Below are 19,872 nucleotides of genomic sequence, written 5' to 3' on the forward strand. Positions count from 1 at the left end.
TTTGCATAAATACTGAAATCTCCCATAAGTTTAGCAGCTGTACAACTTTTAGTAACATAAAATTTGTAACTTAGATTTTTTGTGGGGGGTAAGCATTAATGTTTGGGCCCCCTAGAAAAAGTTGTTTTGGGTCCTCCAACAAAATTCGAAAATAGGCTTCTTCGTTCCATCTTTCTCTTACTCTTTGTGATCCTCCGGAAGCCTGTGGACCCTCCTGCACGCCCCTGGGCCCATTCCATACATAACAAATTAAGTAAGGGGACAATATTGAAAATCTTAAAGCCATACGAATAAATATTATTTCTAGGGCCTCTATTAATAGACAGTTTTTACTGAAATTGGCCCACGATTCATTTTTGTTTTATTTACTTTTTATGTGCTGTTTTGTTTATTAGTGAACCTGTTTGATGCTTCCCTTTAATTTCATGTTCGTATCGTATATGGAGTAAGAAAATCTTGTCTTGAAGTGGGCCCCCTCGAACTGCGGGGAGCTTCCCTGGGGGGGCAGTTTCTCCCCACAAATTACGACCGTGCGTATTGGGAACGGTGTAAAAAGGTAAATTATAATACGTTTCGTTTGACCTGTTAGAGCTTGCCCGCCAAGGTTTTCGCATGATTCGCTCAGCGAATCTGAACAGAATGTTTCCATTCCTTCTTCGCTTCTGTAAACCAGACATTCTGAAAATGTCACGAGGCATTTCTGTTGCCACTTTCTTTAGTGCACACGATTGAAATGTGCCCAGTCATTTGTTTTGTGCTATGTAGGAGTACAGTTTGTATTCATAATAAATGCAGCAAGGGGCGCAGTGACTGAAAGCTTCAAAACCGTACGCAGGTAACAAGTAACACAAACGTATTATAACCCATAAACATTCATAATTCATGTTTCTCCAATACTCAACATGAGTAATCAGTTCGAACTAGAAATTTTACTAGTATAACAATCATTCTTTTCCTTTAAAAATATGTTTCAGTAGAAATCAGGGGTTGATATTGGCCAGAAATAAAGCAAGAGAAGTGTATCAAATAATGTAAGTTTCCGCAGGACACAGGGTAATGCGCATGAAAGACGAGTGCATCGATCACTTGACTATTTGAGAAGTCGTGGAAAAAATGTTAACATGTTGTTTCTGAAGTTCAGCACTAAGGCTATATGAGATTGGAATTACACCTTAGCATGGGATACAAACCACATGAACTCCTAGTGGGAATCGAATCGGGGTTTCCCGTACCGCCGTTGCCGCGAAGTCACGAAAGAGCTCTTATTATTTTCTATAACCACGTATTAGTGTAATTATATTATATGTCTGTGTAATTCAATCTTCTATCGTAATATACTGATTTTTTCTGATGTACCTATTCTAATGTAAATAATAAATCAGAATGTATTTTGTGACTTACTTACCCATCTATCCTACAGTATTTACTAAATATCTTTCAAGTAACTTTTCTATCTGAAACGATTTATTGAAATTTCTTTCCTTAGGAAAATACATCTGTGAAGGTGATGCAGATCCTAAATACAGATATGCAGCACCACCGGGATCTAGTGGCTCATAGTGCAGCATTTAGTGTGGGATCTGCCCATTGTACTGTAATAATGTAAAGAACTTGTAGTCGTGTTCCACTTTGGAATGTTCTCCGTTTACAAAATAAACTTAACCCATATCAACAGCTGTAAGATACAGAATGAAGTTAGAAAGTTCCATGAAGAGGACATCTTTAGTGAAGTTAATTTCCTCTGTGAAGAAACGAAAGGAATTTGTCTATTACACAGCAGTGAAATAAATGATTTTGGTGCTCTGGAAGTGCACTTGCAAATGTTTAGTGCTATTTACTGTTTTTGTATAAGATGTATTGTGGCCGCGTTAACTTCTAGTGGAAGTTAAATTCCAGTTTTAGATTTTGTCATAGAATTCGCAAGTTATTGCAGTCTAGGCGAAAAAGAGTAAGCTAAAGCATTGAAACAGGTCAATGCAGTTGTAAAGAAATTTCCTGTCTAGTTAATTATATAATAATATATAAATTCCTGCAGTGCAGGAGAAGTTAGTGTGTATTATGTAGAAATTAATGCTGAAGGAAGTGATGAAGGCTGATTGTGCAGGCATACTCATATTTCTTGTTCAGCAATCAAATGCCAAATATCGACATTAAGTTATTTTCGTAGGTCTAAAACAAAATTTTTCAAATTAAATATATCGAAACATTATTCACATTCTGTATTGTGCATAGGTGAAAAATTAATTTCCGCTAATACTTTAGGTAGTGTAATTTTGTTATTCAAATTATCCCGTGCATTGTATGATAACTAGAATGATTATGAACCTGTTACATATATATGTACAAACTTGTTCATTATTATGTATTTGTTTATTTTATGTATTTAAGAGTTGATTTGGATTCAGGGTCTTGAGAATGTAATTTTGTGGTGAAATCAGATTAAATGAAGGCAAGAGATGAATTTGCTATATATAAATATACTATATATATATTTGTGTGCGAAAACTTTATATATCTATTTATTGTTATTATTTAAAAGACAACTGTTATTAAAACATGATTATAACACAAGATTCTCCATCTGCCATATATAAACCTATAAACCCCAAATTGTCATCCAGCAAGTTAACAAAATACTCTGTTTGCAGTGATTAGTTTATGCAACCGTTTATGAACTTTTTCTTGAAAGAGTATACTGTCAAATTTTGCTTTTCCAGCTTTGTGCACAAAGCAGTAGATAATTAAGTGATGTGGAAATATGCGATATAATTAAATGTGATTTGCAATATCTATGAGGTCAAAAAATATAATAATCACTTTTTAAGATTCTTTATTGTATGGCCCTAACATATTGAATGTATGCGCTGTTAAATTGATTAACAATACTTTTCGGTAAATAGACTTATTTTAGTTTATAACGCTTCTTTGTGTTGTCTGCGGAAGGAAAGTATGTGCAGTTGCAGAAAGAACGTGCTAATTGAGTTTATATTGTTATTCATTCATGTATTAATTTTCGGGATGTGTTAAATAAGGAAGCATAAGATGACCAAAAATTTATGGAAGTTTTACTGCGTAAATCACTATAGAATACACGGTATATGCAAACCCTGTGCACATGTATAAATGTAGTATGTTCATTGTAAAGCTGATTTCATATATACACAAGAGCATATGTACTAATTAAATTTTGCGAAACCGTCTAGACTTCCAAAATTGAACGGGAACGAATATGATGTTGCATATCACACATACCTTTCTGTTATGAATGAACAAAAGAATTAATGAGTTTACTAAAGGAAACGTCAATCTTTAAATGAAAATATCGCTTTCCGTATTCTGAAGTATCCATTTTCACGGATTTTGTCTGGTTGTTCGTTCAACCATTTACGTACTAAATATTGTCTCAACCTATAGCTAGAATTGTTCCCTTGTCTGAAAGATAGTATAACGATATTGTTTACGGAAGGTACCCAACTACATATTTTTTATTAAAAGAGTACGAATTCGAATGCATTTATGTTTCCGCATGTAATAAGGAGAAGGAAAGTTTAAATTCTTTTATTTCTCATTTCAAAATGGAGACAGTGAAAATCTTGTCCGTATTTTGTCATTCAATTTGTGGCCTAATGATTAATTTTCTTGAAGAAAGTGTATTTGAAATGTAAATAATTGATTGATATAATAAAAGAGAAACAGCTCAACGTACTTCTTGGTATTTGGAAGGCTTATTTATGCTACACCTTAAAATCCTCTTGTCTTTTTCAAGGCTCATATCACCTAGAAGTTGTAGATCAAGTTGCACACCTGCATTTTGGTACTTGAAATCTTTGTGTACATATTCTTAGAACAGTTAATTCCTTTCTTATTTTCTTGTATGTCTTTTTCTTAAGAGAGAAAACTACTTCTGCCACAATGTAATCTTTTCGAAATTGTGAGTTAATACCTCAAGTGGTACTTATGTTTCCTTACAATTGACCCTTATACCTTAAGTTGTGGTGATGCATTGTTTTTATACATACCACGAATACGCAAAGTACGTTGACTTACTCTCTTTTATTATGCAAAAAGCGTATATATTACTTAAAACATTGTAACTATCTTTTCATGATTGATTAATCATTTGTATCATTCATGCTCAGCTCAGTATTTTGACAAGTTGCATTTGGAACCATCATTTATGCCCAAATCGGACATTTTTATTATTTAATATAGTTGTCGTTTTCAACTCATATACGTCTGTGTGGTGGACAAACACCGTTTGTGCGGGTTCTCCCGTTTCTTCTCACTTTCTTCATTCCACCCCTTCATTCATTTCTCATCATCATCGTCTCCTTTAGCCTAACCGGCATATTCGTGGGACGTAAAACTAAAAATTTCATTTCATTTTTTTTTTCCAACTCATAACGCCGGAATAAGTTCAAAGCTGAAAAAAGCTCGGGGCTGCGGTGGCTCAGTGGTAGAGCGTTCAACTCTGGTATTTAAGGTCCCTGGTTTGATCCCAGCTCGCGCCAAGTGGACTTTGTGGTGGACAAACACCGTGTGCGTGGGCTTTCTCGGGGTTCTCCCGTTTCTTCCAACTTTCTTCATTTCACCATTTCATTCATTTCTAATTATCACCGTCTTCTTTAGCCCTTACGGCATAACCTGGGACGTAAAAGTTAGAGATTTGATTTCAGTTTCTGAAAAAAGCTGAAGTCTCCTCGATATGTAATAAATGAGTGTAGTCTTACATGATCTGAAACTATTTGATAGGTTGTAAGCAACAGGGAAAATCAATCCAGTTGAAAGTTCAGCCAAGTACAAAATTATTGTGCTACCATATGACATACGTTACAGCATGAGTTGTAATTTAATATGTATACAAAGAAACATTTGAGAGAAATATTCTGATGGCTACCAACTTAGTTGATTTTCACTTATACCTAGTGTCAACTAAGTGATTTTCACTTTCCAGTTGTGTTCCACGTTCCTCTTATGATGCTTTTTTTTTTTTTTTTTTTTGTTTTTGTTTGTTTCGTTCTTTTTTTTTTTTCTAATTATGAGACTCAATTCATTCATTAGTGTACGAGAGGCAATGGTTTCCTTGCGTAATCTTATCAATTATTTGTCAAGAAAGGATATATACTTGATAATATGAAGTCCTTTCTTTTTCATATTTGTAATCTTTGAGCGCTACCATTCGTACTAGTGTATTATAAAATGCTTATGTATAACAAACTCTCATACAGCTTGCCATCCCAGTGTACACTAAAATGTCACAGATCACAACGAAAACAAGAAGAATGGAAAAAAGAATTGGAAGGAAGGTGTCCAAGGTCTATATTTACCATCCTAGTATTTGTCTAGTAAAACATACATAAAAACTTCAGTTAGGATGGCTTTTACCGCATACGTACGAGAGTTCTGTCAATTGTGAGGTAATATTCTAACCACTAGTTTACTTTCCGTAAATGAAACAAATCTTGAATTTTAATAGCATTGCATTATGTGACATTGTTCACCCAAGTTCAACAGCCTTATCTGACTATCCTCAATCTCATCTATTGCTAAATCTTGTTAAAATCCAAATTATTTAAGGTGCTCTTATTGATTAATTTAGTTTAAAATAAAGACCGTAAGCCATAACCTTGTCTACCATGTACAGAAGCCTTTTTGTCGACATAAATGCAGCCACTTCTGTAAGATATCTTCTTTAATTTAACGAAATAACAAGATTTACACTTTTCCAAATTCCATTAATAAATTTTGAGTAAGGTGAAATATTCACAGCGTCCTTCAAACCACGCTAAACAGACTACATTAAAGTCTAGCAAAATCCCGATTTCATAACTAATAAACAGCGTAACATGAATTATTTTTAGAGTGCTTCTTTACGGAACCTACAAGCACAGTGACAATTTGCAACTATATTTCTTTATATCCCAACGTTCACCCCTTTACACAAAAGAAAATAATGCAGCAGTACGAGAACATATCAAGGCAAGAAAATGAAACCTTTCACTTTTTTTTCGTTTAGATTTTCGTTGTTCTTTTGTATTCGTTGTTCCAAAATTTTGCCCCTTTCTGAACGTACTTGGAATTCTTGGTTTTCTGGAGCGTGTCTTTTATGTAGTTCTTATCTTTACCCTTTTTAATAACAACTTCAAAGCCTCTTCTTTTTTCCCATAGAAAAATATTCCATATCGGAGGTACTATTTCGACATTTCCTGTAAATAAATCAGAGCACCAATTTTCCATTTCCACAGTTACTATGCCATTGGGTACTGCATCATTTTCCTATAAGCTTTCTTGTAACGTACCAACTCCCTCCTTTGCATCCAACTCGCTTTTATCATCCGGTTGCTCCTGCGAGTCATATTGCTTCATGTCAATAAGGACCAAAACTTGTAGCGTGAATTCCTTTTTGAGCTTGACATTGTGGTAACTGCTTGGCAGTAATTTCCTTTCCTTGTAATAGATAACTGTAACACCTCATGCATCTAAACACAATGTAATTGTGTTTCTCCTTGTTTGTGATCTTCGGATAAGACCGAGGTATCCTATGCTTTGTTGTATGCCTTACATTGTCAACACGCCGAGGAAATGTGATTTTCTTTGCCGCGCAAAAAAAAAAAAAAAAAAAAAAAAAAAAAAAAAATCTTGGCTAGACATTATCCTCGACGATGTAAACGTGCACAATTCGGACAAATGATGACATCTTTTTGTTCCCCCTGTTTGTCCCAAGTAGTTATGAATCTACCCTGTGATTTGCGTACTTCTTGTTTAGCATAATCCGGCTTGATCTAAACTACCAGTGTGTTCATTATTAGCACGAAATTTTCTCATGTTTTATCTGTTTGCTCCAAAGTTGATGAACTATCTATTACTCCTTGGAAGGTGAGATCTGTAGTGTTTTAACATTTTTCTTCGAATTCCTTCATGTCTTATACCAAACACAAACTGATCTCACAACGTATACAAATTTACAGTGAGCTGCCTGCCTTCGTAAATCTACAACATACTGGATTATTTTCTGTGCTACTCTATCATTTTGTGGAATATATGTCGTTTCATAATACATTTTTTTTCCATCGTACTGATTAATATTTTTTGGACACTAGAGCATAAGACCATGTGAGATTTCTGAGAGCTTCATAGGCCATATCACTAATTACTGTAAGAAGTGTTAGAACTTTTGTATCATCTTTCACCTTCGCTGCTAGACACATTTGCTCATGTCTTTCAAGATAATTATTTATTTTACCATTTGCCACGTCAGATGTATTAAAAATACTTGCATTATTCGTGTTTCAAGACGTATATGCTTGATATCGACTTGTGCCATTGTTAAGATCCAAAATTGTTTAAGGTGCTCTTATTGATAATCTTAGTTTAGCAATAAGAAGCATAAGCCATAACCTTGTCAACCCTGTACATAAGCCTATTTTTGTCATATTCACCCACTTACTTAAGATATCTTGTTTAATTTCACTAATTAACAAAATATACACGTTCTTCATACTCCACTAATAAATTCTGAGTAAGTTAAAACACTTGCAGTGTCCTTAAATCACGCTAATTTCTGTTTGTATTAGAGTCGATTTATTTAACAAACCGACTACATTGAAGTCTAGCAAAATTCTGATTTTGTAGCTACAACAATGTAACATAAATGATGTTCAGAGTGCTTTTTTATGGAACCTGTAAGCGCAGTGACAAATTGTAACTATATTTCTTTAAATATCCCAACAGTGTTTTTCACTAAGCCTCTTATTGTACTAAACAATACATTAAATCAAGTTTGTAGCCTATCCGAAGTCAGAGATAGATGTTACTTGGCAAACATACTGTGTGGGAAGCGAGAGGATAGGGAAAGATTTATTCAGCTTACAAGCTTTCTATAACTTAAATTATTATATGGACAAGTAAATGGTTAAAGGATACCACAGTGAATCCAGATTTCCTGGTAGTCTCATGGCAAGAACACTTGGCACTGGTTCATTCAGATTGGAAAAGCGTCCGAGAGTCATTTTTACAAAATATATTTCAAATGGTTTACAGAACCTCTTTTGTTTCTACAGAGTCGGTACAATAGTAAACCAACTGTAAATCCTAGTGAAGGTACCTCTAATTTTTCATGTATAGTTGTAATTCTATAATACAAGTAATAATTATTATTGTCATCAGTTCTACGCTAGTATCGGAAACCTTGTACTCATGTAAAAGAGATTCCAGGACTCAAATAAGTTTACTCTCCTGATATCCAAATTAATGGGTAACAGCCTTTGGATAGACACTGCGATAAACCAGCTTGAGGGATATCTTTAGTTTCTAGACGGAAATACATGAGAGTTGAAATAAAATTTTTACGACTATGCAACCCATGAGAAAATCATGAATGTTACTGCACTAGAAAGGCACAATATCAGCAGTTTGTGAGAAGACAGGTAGATCTTAGTTTGACCCACCAAAGGGATGATATCCTTCAGTTTGGGAAATAGGTTGCAGAAAATAAAATATAGTGATTCCTTTAAGGATGCTCTCTTTGTAAGAAATTGGATGGTCAGAGCTTGTTTTACTAAAGATACAAGTTTACAGTTGTATAATATTATGAAACAAACTTTAGAACAACAGTAAAAGTATTTTGTGAATATTAGTGCTGTGACTTCTAATTTATCGTATGAACATACCATTTTATAGTACATAGAATTGCAAAAGAAAGAAAAAAAAAAGATTTTATCAGTTCTACACTAGTATTATAAAAATAGTATCTTTCGTGAAATGAAAAGGTCTTAGAGAAGTTTCAAGCACAATAGCTGGAATATTCTTATTACGAGTAGCCTCATTATTGATGTACCGTTCGAAACTCTTACGTTTTAGTGTTTTTCTTTATATACAAGACATACAGTAAATACGTCTTTTTGCCCTCTCTTTCTGCCTATTATTATATTGTAATACTGGGTGAGGACGTTAATTTGTACGTGACTTTTAATTCTTAAAAAAAAAAAAAAAAATCAAGATACATCAAGTCGCATGCGTCAAATATGATTATGGCTTTTTGAGCTTCTGAAACCTACCGGAAGTTATCTATTCGAAGCGAAAATAAATTTTTCAAACGGAGAGGCAATATTTAATACAGATTTGGAATTATATATTTAAAAAAAGGCTTTTGTTTCAAACAGTCTTTTATCCTTCTTTTCTTCTAAAATGACTACCTTAAAACTAACATTGAAAATAGAATATAAAGCTTAATACATAATATACTAATCATTTTTCCATTCTAATTTGAGGAACGTGAATTTTGTCAAAATACCAAATATAGCGTGATGCTCTATAAAATGGTGATATTTCCAATTTCCGCAACAGATCGGAAGTGGTATATTCTCTCTGAAAGCCTGGTCTCTTCTTGTCGGAAGTTGGAATATTGAAATGGAATGTGATTGTTTATTCCGACTCGGAACATATACGGCAAAACAAGAAACTTCTGCGCAAAACGCTTTCTCGAAAGTAAAACCTTTGTCCTTGAAATAGCATCGGAATTGTGGTGATGAGCATTTTTAAATAGAGAACTAATTTTTTATGTCATCCTAAGTGTAAGGAAGCATTATGGAAGAAAATGTTTTAAACCAAAATTCTTTATTTTCTTGAATACATTCCAAATCTGAAGCAAAAATTGAGGAACTGATAGTATTTCTCTCAATTACAATACGTGAACTTCTGACTTCTTACTAGATATTTTCATTGAAATTTATAGATACACTTACTTTTTTTATTCGCACAACAGCAGCAATAAAGAAGCCAACCAGAAATGAGGAAGCTTATATAATCCGAGATTTAACTTTTTTACTTACACACAGAATCATGTGAAACAGACCCAGATAGTACTTGCCTTCTTTCCATGGCTCTAGTCGAGAGACAAGTAACTTCTGAACAGGTTGACTGAATTTACAGGCTAGTCGTAAATTCTAATTCTGTAGGACCAGAGTGCAGGAATTGTTGACAAATATAATGCAGAACATCTGACTTCTCGTGCAGAATTTCTGGTTAATCCTGCCAAAGGACAGTATCATATTCAATATCAGGACATTTCTCGTAGTTTGGAATTTTCAGTATTTCAGCGTCGTACTAACTGTTTCAAATACTCCCAAACTGAAGAAATCCATGTGAGTAGAAGCGATCTGATTGATTACGTACTGAGTTCACGGGAACTTTCACAGGAAACGTTATTTTTACACATTTTAGGCATGTCATTGACAGAACTGCAGAATCTTTCTTCTTCGCTCTTACGGAATAGAAAATAGTGTGAACATCCTGTTTTCTGTAAACTTAACTGGTAACAAAAAATTATAATAATGAATGGACTTGATCAGTGTGCATGAAAGGATAACAATAGAAGAAGTATTTTTTTGACATATCTTGTATAAAGTCACTCTCTAAATGTTCGTCAGCTCCCTAAATATGTCATATATTCTTGATAGATCAAGGCATGGTACTTCTACTGGATCGTGTTAAACTAAAGAAAAATCACATGCCACCAACATTTCAGCATATTTCTGTTGAAATTCTCAAAACATGTGAGACAGTAATAAAATTAGAAGAAAAAAGGAAATTTCAGTACCGAGAACAGATTGTGTAAATTTTATTCTAATACTGCTTAGTGTATACATATTTGTATTCTCTGAAAGGGAGAACATTTGTCAATTTAGGTTTATTAACAGCGGAGGACTGAACAGGGAGGAAGGAGGACTACTTGATAGCTTGAGTAGGTTTCTTGTTCACTTCTTGTTTAGTTTCTGAATTTCGTTGGTTCAGCCGTTAAAAAAAAAAAGAAAAAAAAATCTTCAACAAGGCTTTATGTTGATGTCGGTAGGTTTTGCTTCAATTGCTACATATACAAGAGTAAACTTGTTATATATTTTACTTTATGCTCTTATCAAAGATTTCGAAGAGAAGTAGTAGTCATAGAAATTCAGTTTACAAATCAGGAACGCATTCCATCCAAGAAGGATATGTCAGGGCCAGAGAGAGAAATCAGATCAATAATTCTTAAATGGTGATTGTAAAGTAAGACTTAGTTACTAAGTATATATTGATGTAATAATTTTGGTGTTATTGTAGTTCGTCGTAACAGTAGTGTTTTCAAGTATTAATATTGTGCAATACATGACACAGCCTTACGAATAAGTTAGTATATACAAATTGTATACGTTGCTCTAAACATCGAATAAGGAATATAAGTAGATTTGGTTAGCAATCCAAGGAGGATGATGTCTTGATACCTTTATCTTTTAAAGAGCTAATTATATCACCTTTATTGACACCATCTTCATTGAGGATATTAATTCACGTTTATAATAAACGGTACACTTTTTACTTTGTTTTCAATCTTGATTTAATAGTGATATTCGTGCTTGGTTCTATTTTTGTAAATTTCAGCTTGCATATTTGTAAAGCATGAAAGTAATTCTTCGGGAGAATTCTCTTGTAGTGTAACACAGAAATTCTAAACAATGTAGTTTTAATTTGTCCCTAATCTGGAATTAGACAAAAATAGAAGTGTATTAATTATCGAAATAAATATGAAATCATTTTACAGTATTCGAAAAAATACTGAAAGAATATTTTATATAAAATTCATTAACATTAATATTTGATATTCCAGATTACGCAGTTATTTACTTCGTTTTAAGATGGCGGACAGCTACTCACTCGTCCCGATGCAGAATTCTTCACTTACTGATAAGTTTTAGCAGCATAGTTTTTGAACATTGATGCGCATTTTTGGCCATAGATATTGCGGAGAGCTATTTAGCCACGTTGCATTGTATTTTAAACAATATATATATATATATATATATATATATATATATATTAAATGGTGTGTTAAAAGTGTTGATTTTGGTATTCCTAGCTTAAATTATTTTAATAATTGTTTCCAGACTCTTGAGTTACCTCCTATGAGAAAATAAATAACGTCCTGTTTAGAAGAAAACATGTCAAAGAGCAAGATTTTTAAATACCTCTTCTCTATTCGTCTGTGTCTTAGATATTGTAACTGTTCTCCAATTTACTTATCTTCTACTTTCTCCTCGGTCTTCGGTTTGATCCCCACTAGAAGTGCTCAGATAAAAACCCGAGTTGTGGTTCGGATCGTACCTTAACCAATAGATCCCGTTGATGAGTAAAAGAAAAATGTTATGCTTCAGTGACTAAATCAGTCATTAAATGGATCATTCATACTTTAGATATTATTTTCTTTTCACTTATTAGTTCTCCCTTAGTGGTTCGTCTGCATGACCATTCTCGGTGAGGGGGACTACTGGCTCTGTGATAAGAGTTTTTGGTTCGATCACAAATTATATGAGTCTGATGGACAACATCATGTGTCCGAAATCCCCCCCCCCCCACACACACACACAAGTTCTTTCGTTTTCTCGCACTCTCTTGAATTTATCATCCATCTTCTTTGGCATAAGGGGCACATTTTGATACGTTAAACTGAAGATTTTAGGTTGATTCCTGGAATTTGTATATTGTTGACCAGCTTTATGAGGCAATAGGGGAACTACTTGATGTAAAGGTAGCACAGTTTGGTATATGAAACCAGAAATAAAGGTTTTGAGAGTTCATTCAAGCCACACATCACCCAACTGTGGTGCGCTATCTGGTCGCCCACAACCGTCCGTGGATTGTAGCGACAAGTTTATTATTGTTACGTCTTCTGTCAAGTACTTGTGATTTAATACAGATTCCTGTCACCTTTTGATGACTCATTCTTTCATCTTGTAAATACACTTTTATAATACAGTAATTTATAAGAGATTATTTCTTGTATTGCTCCATAAGTGAACATATCACTCCACTAGTTCGGTGACTTGAATTGAATACTGGGATATCGTCAAAAACGTCGTTTCCAGAAAAGTTCATTAAATATTCCCTTTTACGCTTTATGGCGTAGGGTTGATTCTGAAAATTGAGTTTTGGATATGATAAACATACGATTCAGATTGTCTGAGTATAGTAGTAGATAGCATAGTTAATATATTATTTGGTTATTTGAATATTCAATTTCATTTCCTTAATTATCCTAATGTTGAATTAAACCAGCGATGTTTTGAATGTATAGATACAGTTGCAAGAAGTATTAAGAAAACGATTAAAATTTATCAATAGTCACTCAGCTATTTTTTTTAAGTGCACTTGATTTTTCACTTTTATTGTTAAAGTGAAGTTTGTGTACATTTTTATTACGCAGCATTACCTTCCTGTAAATTATTCTGAAATATTAAACTAGAATGAAAGTTTATGGGAAATAGTACCAAGTACTGATAATTTTAGGCAAAATAGTTAAGTTTACCTTTGTCAGCTTCTGTAGTGAGCCATTATAGTACACTTCTTCTGCGTCAGTTTCTGCAGCAGTTTTTAATTCCAATAATTTAAAATTCGTAGGTAAAATAAGTCAGAAGACAGTATTTTATTGTTAAAAGTGTACGCACTCGTATGTATAAATGAAGTCAGTATTTTAGTACTGAATTTACTAACACTAATATAACAGCAGAAGACTGATTATCGTATATAATTGTGCTGAAATCATTGGTCGTATCTGGAAATGTGAGAGGAACTTGGTCAAATTTTAAAACAGGTAAAGTAGATGTTTCTATGGTGATACTCGTATGACGTGTATAATTGTTATTGAATTAATTTTCAACATGTATTTTGTTACTGTAGACATATTCATGCTTATATAATAAATATTTTTCAAAATTGTACTTTATAAATAGCTTTTGGCTTGTAAGCTGTTGATTATATTGACAGTATGCTCATATGCGCGTGAGACATTTGAAGAATTTTTATCAGTTTTGCAGTAGAAATTTAAATTTCTAATGAAAGTGCGTTTGTAGCATACCATTGTAGTGCTTGGCGCAATATGTCATAGGTAATAATGAAGTTACAGTAATTGAGGTAGTTTATATATTTTGAACAATATTCAATATTTTGCATAAACTTGAAACGGACAACGTTCCAGTAGTTTTTCTTTTTATATTTTATTTTGTTATTTTCGTATAATTCATGTGTTACTGCATTCCTCTGTAGCTCAGGAAGTGCTTTTCGGTATTTGTTTTGTTGCCTTTGTAAAGTACAGTGTTACTTGAATGAAATTTTAAAGTTCCGTGTATTTCTCCCAGTTATGTGGGTGTGTGTAGATATAAGTGAGGTAGATATTCACTTGTAGGTTTGTTTTTAGGTAAAGACACATACTTTGCTTCAAATAATATGGTTACTCTCTTTGTTTTACAAAATCTATGAAAGGAAATCGCTGAATAAGTCACATCCAAATGAAATTACTTGTAATATACGTGTTACATGCTTTCAAATATTTCTTGACAACAGCTATTTTTATTAAGAAATTACACTGTTGTATTGTTCCCCCTCCCCTCTTCCTGGAAGAGGAATGATATTCTTTTTCATTATTCTACGTAATTATTTCCGTAAGTAACCGAGGTAATACTACCCCACACCTTACTTCCTCACTCCAAGTTCTTACGGAATATAAATCCTTGAAGACCATGTATACAGTGAAGTAGTCGATAAGCTGTACCAACCAACTGAATGGTGGGAATTGTTTCTCGTTCCAGCGCGGTTCAGGCGTTCACACATCTTCTGTGAAATGAGTATTTGGGGAAACCTTGGTAACAAAGTGGGTTGAGCGTGGTGAATTCTGGATGTCTGAGCTCTGGAAAGTGTGGAGCTTTACTTCAACTTGGGGTCGCCGAATGGGGACGCCTTTACCTTTTTTTATGACAGAATTCTACAGATTCTGACCAAAAAAGGAAAGGAAAAAAATGCTTGATTGATCACAGAAATTTATAACCACAGGAAAAATCCTTTGAAATAGTAATTTTCCACCTCATCGACGTTACCTCACCAACTTTTATTTTTTCTTCCTTTTCTCGTAGGTTTATACATATTCTGACATACAAGTGTGTGTATATAATGGCAGCATTGACAAAAGTAATCAGATAACTGAATATTGTGTATGATTTTTATTTATGTAGGACTTGAAAAAAATTACTTATTCGCTACAAATGACAATTATGTAAAAATAACAAAAATTTTCACGTAGAAATGCAGAATGAAGTTCTTTCACAGAACAATGAAGTGATACTTTAGTGTTACAGTTTTTCTTTGTGTGAATTACGAAACGTGGCTAAAATTTTAAAAGTGACTCTGGTCCTAAGATTCTCGGTTTTTTCTTCTTGAGTGTGTTTACTTTCTTCTCATTCTTTCTTACTTCGAGCCTTTCAGTTATGCCTCAGAATTTTTCCTTGCAGCTACGTATTGTCTGTTTGCTTCTTTTTTTTTCTTTCTGCTCTCGCAGTTATTCTTGGTACCGTCTTCTTCACTTTCCACTTAAATAACTTACGTCATTTGGACATGTTCAATTTGTTTTGACTCTCGAAGCTCTCATGAATATACTTGTGTGCAATAAACTCAGAGATTCATTGACTTAAAAAGTTTCCTTTGACATTGTGTACTGCTGTTATCACAGTCTCAAGTTCTATTTCTTCACAGCTTTGGATTTTTTTTTTTTTTTTTTTTTTTTTTTTTTTAATACAGAGCTTAGACTAGAGAAAAGATGTATTGTGGTTCTCTGATTAGAAAGAAGTTAGCAGGAATATAATTACATCATCAAAGAAAGATTCATAATAACCATACAGTATTGTTGCTCCCTATTTAACAGTGGACAGGCGATAGAGCGTCAGTTAATAAAATGTTAACTCTTATTTAGGAATCAGCTCGTCTTTAACTGATTCTCCTGACTTCGTACTGCATTTCACAAGTACCAACTCTTCAGAGAAGATACTCATTTCTTTCTTCTTCTTCTTCTTCTTTTAAATAATGTTTACAACTTCATCATCGGTGGTGTGAAAAAAAATGGAATTCGTGTATACAGGAAAAAATATTTTGTCGTACATGAGGTAAATGATAAAGCACATCAAAATCTAAGAATGCAATTTATTTATTTATTTATGTATTTTAAAAGACTTCTCTGTTAAAGTTTTGTAATTAAACACAAGTTACAAACAACAGTCACACAAAAATTTCAGTTTCTGTTGTTTCTTGATCTATGCTGCCGTTTATCTCTGAAAATATCTGATTGGAAATCTAGTGTCAATACTTCTGCTCTTAGTCTTTTGATTATTATTATTATTTAATCACATCAACATCAGTAATCTTGTATCGCTGCACATTAATAGGTCTGGTTTCAAACATTGAATCATGAGATCTTGTAACAAGATATTTTCATAGAGCATCAATAGGTATGAGCCCATTGCTCTTGATACTAGTAATCTTTATAGAAAGGGTTGACATTCAATAGTAACCATCCTACAGGCCTTGTCTGTGAATTACGTTCGTATACTGTTTAGTGCTCTTCTCAGGTGGGTTTGTTTCATTGTATAAAAGTGTTCAAGAAAATCTGGGATCTACCTATGAAACCAAATCAAACATGATGAATTTTCTTTAGTTAGTTGGAAAATATCCTACCTGCGATTGTGACTAGAAGCCTACTAAAGAGAGATGAGTGGCCAATTATTAATATCCTTGTACGTTAAACTATTAATTTTGTACCTATCTGTCAGCCGAAATACAAAGATGTTCCATTGTATTAGTTCTGATGATATTTGTGTATTTCTATCAGTACTTACGTTTCCATTAGGCAATTGAATTAGAGATACCTGGCTAATAGCATGCAGCATCCCCTTTTACCTTGATGATGGCAGCTATGCGACGTGGCATGGACTCCACAAAACACCAGAAGGTTTGGGGAGCCATACTGATCCATGGTCGCTGTAAACCTCCCACAATCCACGAAGACTGGCCGAAGCAGGGTCCAGCGTACGCACATTCCTCTCGACAACATCCCAGATGTGCTCAATGGGATTGAGGTCGGGGCTCCCCGGTGGCCAAGTAATCATCTCCACATCCGTGAAGTGCTCATGGAACCAATCAGTCACAGTTCGGGACCGATGGGATGGAACATTATCTTGCTGTAAATACAGATTGCTTGCAAAATGCTCGAGGCAAACAAGAAGAGTGAACATGATCTGGCAATAAGTTCTTGTAACTTTCGCCGATGAAGAACATTGTCAGATGTACCAGACGTTCCATTTCATCTCACATGAACAATCCCCATAGGAGGATATCATCACCATCGGCCTGAACTGTACCCTTCTGGCGAGAAGTATCCATTGCCTCATGTGATTGACGACATATTCGTACTCGGTCATCAGTGTGTACCGACTGGTACCTCAACTCGACTCCCCAGGCCACCATTTTCCATGCTTCAAGCGTCCAGTGGCGGTGTTCCTTTGCCCATGTCAGTCGTTGTACGTTGTGATGGATTTTCAGCAGAGGTACCCTCGTGGGGAGGAGATAACTGTGGCTGGTATGGCTGCTCATACATCGTTGTTATACAAAATTGAATTGACGAGTGATCTGCTTCACTGAGGCCCAACCATCTGCGCTTACCATCCGAGCTAGCTGACGGCCACCCTTGTCATCAACACATCGTAGATCACGACATTTGACCCTTGCGGCGATGGCTTTGCTCAAACCCACGTACTCATGGTACACTCTTGATACGGTGGCCCTTGGAAAACTCAGTGCCTACACGGCTTCAGAGATGGATGGCCCAGCCCATACGTCAGGCAGCGATTAAATGCGCTAAAGTCTTGTGTCTTACCTATCCTGTAGTCAGCTTATTACTCATGCAGCCCTTATGAGGTCTGGCGTCCTCGTTTTTACATGCCAAGCTTCCTTTATATTCGCCGGGCCAAGCACAGCGGCAGCTATCCCTGATTCATTTGCTCATGAGTGTATTTGGAGCCGGAAAGAACCATATAAAGGTGACAGTAGTCTGGGAAGTTTACCAGGCCATGGGATGTAAGATAGATATGACTTTTTTTTCTGGACATGACTTTTTTTTTTAGTTGTTTACACATTTCAAAAACAGAACTACTACTTGGATACTCAGATTCGAAATGTTTTCACTTGAGATGGAAATCACAACCTTCGGTAGATTCGTCTGTAGCATATTAAATCCAGTGTGAGGCGGGGGAATATAATTTCAGAATATATAGATGTCCACACAACTGGACACAGCTTTCGGGGGCCCAGTTATCACTTTTCTAAGTTCCTTCGAGAAGGATTGCTTGAAAATACTTGATTGAACGTGAAGTTGCTACCTTTCAGTTCCATATGTTGAAATACCGTAAATGAATGATGTGACTTATTTTCCTTAGTCATTACACTACGATTGTGAAAAAAAAAATGCTTATAGTAAGAATAGAAATTCGGATGAAAGCGAAGTACAAAAAACACTATGCTTTCTGAAATATTCAGAATCACATTATTGCAGCATTAAAACTGAATTCCTGTAATTAAGATTATTAATGCAGTATTTGTAGGTGTAAACACTTTATTACTCTAATATTTTAAACTCAGGTTCAAGAAGACCTCAGTTTATGTCATGATATGTATCCATTTTGTAAGTGCCAATAACAGCTTAATATTAGGAAAAATACATTACAGCTATGTGCTTGAAAAAGCAGCGTTTATATCGAAGTGTCTACATGAGAACAGATTACTCTGGCAGAAATTAAAATATAAATAACTTGAGAAGTCCTGTTCTACCTTCTGCCCGGTATTTTATTTTATAGTAGGGCTTGGCTCACATTGTATTCCATCAAAACTACGCTTCTTGTTACGGGTATCGTATTAACAGTAAAAATTTTGCTGAATGATGATTGATTGTGATGAAAACATATTGAACGAGTGATTCAAAGACATGAGTGTTCATGAGGTTTTCATGACAGATTATTTTTTTTTAAGAAGAAAAAGGAAACGAGAGAAAAGAACTTAGCTTCCAACAAACATTTGAGGTCTTTGTGAGCCTGATATTTAAAACGTAGATTAATAAGTGTGTGCAATTGTTGCATTGGTTTCTTTAAACCGAAAAAAGAAGTGACCCCGAAAGTAAGTGCGTACGGTAAAAATACACTCATTCTCCTTTTAAGAAAAGGATACTTCATTGTTTCTAGAAGCTATGCGCTTATTCTTTTAGGCTTATAGTATGATACAAAAGCGTCTTTTATTTGACTACTTCGTGTCTTCATCGCGCACCTATTAGCAGTGCCGTGCTGCGGAAAATCAGCGCCCGGGGCGAGAGTATACGGCGGTGCTCCCGTACATATGAGTGAGGTCGACAAACCAGCCGCAAAGCGCCACCATGGTTGGCGTGAAGCGTAAGAAATTTTTCAAAAATAAATCCTGCTTTTCCTTGATTTTGAGCACTTTTTATTACTTTTCTCCTTCCATTTTGTATATGTGCACATGCATTTTCCTAACATGAGTAACGTTTCTCCTCTGTCCTTTTTCTTTCCCTCTTTTCTTTTTTCCTCCCGAATTTTTCGCCCCCTTACTTCGGCGCCCAGGACTGTCTCCCCGCACGCCCCCCTCAAGGCACGGCACTGCCTATTAGGTCAACAAATTCGCCCTTAGATGTAAGTGCAAAGATTTTAGATTGAGTGTCTGATTTTATAATGCTCGTGCGATTCCAACAAACTAAAAGGAGCATCGGTGTATAATTGCGGAGTCCATGCCTTTGTGCAAGAAAACATTTTCTGCCTTAAACATAATCTGTGTATCTTTGTGGTTTACAAAAACAACATCCAAACAATAATTGCGTGGCACCTCTTTATTTTTTTCGAATTACTGAATTTACTGTTTCTGTAAAATTAGCTTGTCATTTTTTTAAAAGAGTAATTATTTATGTTACTGTGAGTACTGTTGCAAAGTATTTTGTAAGTTTATGATTCTGTAAATGTGTAG

The 19,872-nt window shown here is 34.6% G+C and overlaps 1 protein-coding gene across 5 annotated transcripts in view; it reads left to right on the forward strand.

Annotated features, from left to right (window-relative positions):
• LOC145688193 (F-BAR domain only protein 2) overlaps nt 1–19,584 on the forward strand; it is a 274,258-nt gene extending 254,674 nt beyond the window's left edge. For all 5 annotated transcript variants that reach the window (XM_081762063.1, XM_081762064.1, XM_081762065.1 and 2 more), the window contains one exon: nt 1,487–19,584. In XM_081762063.1, the coding sequence (XP_081618189.1) occupies nt 1,487–1,560 (74 nt within the window). In that variant the 3' untranslated portion in view covers nt 1,561–19,584. The remainder of the gene's footprint in view (nt 1–1,486) is intronic.
• The last annotated feature ends 288 nt before the right edge of the window (nt 19,585–19,872 follow it).

This window comes from Thermobia domestica, chromosome 6 (assembly GCF_964235325.1).
Source record: "Thermobia domestica chromosome 6, izTheDome1.hap1.1, whole genome shotgun sequence".
NCBI lineage: Eukaryota > Metazoa > Arthropoda > Insecta > Zygentoma > Lepismatidae > Thermobia > Thermobia domestica.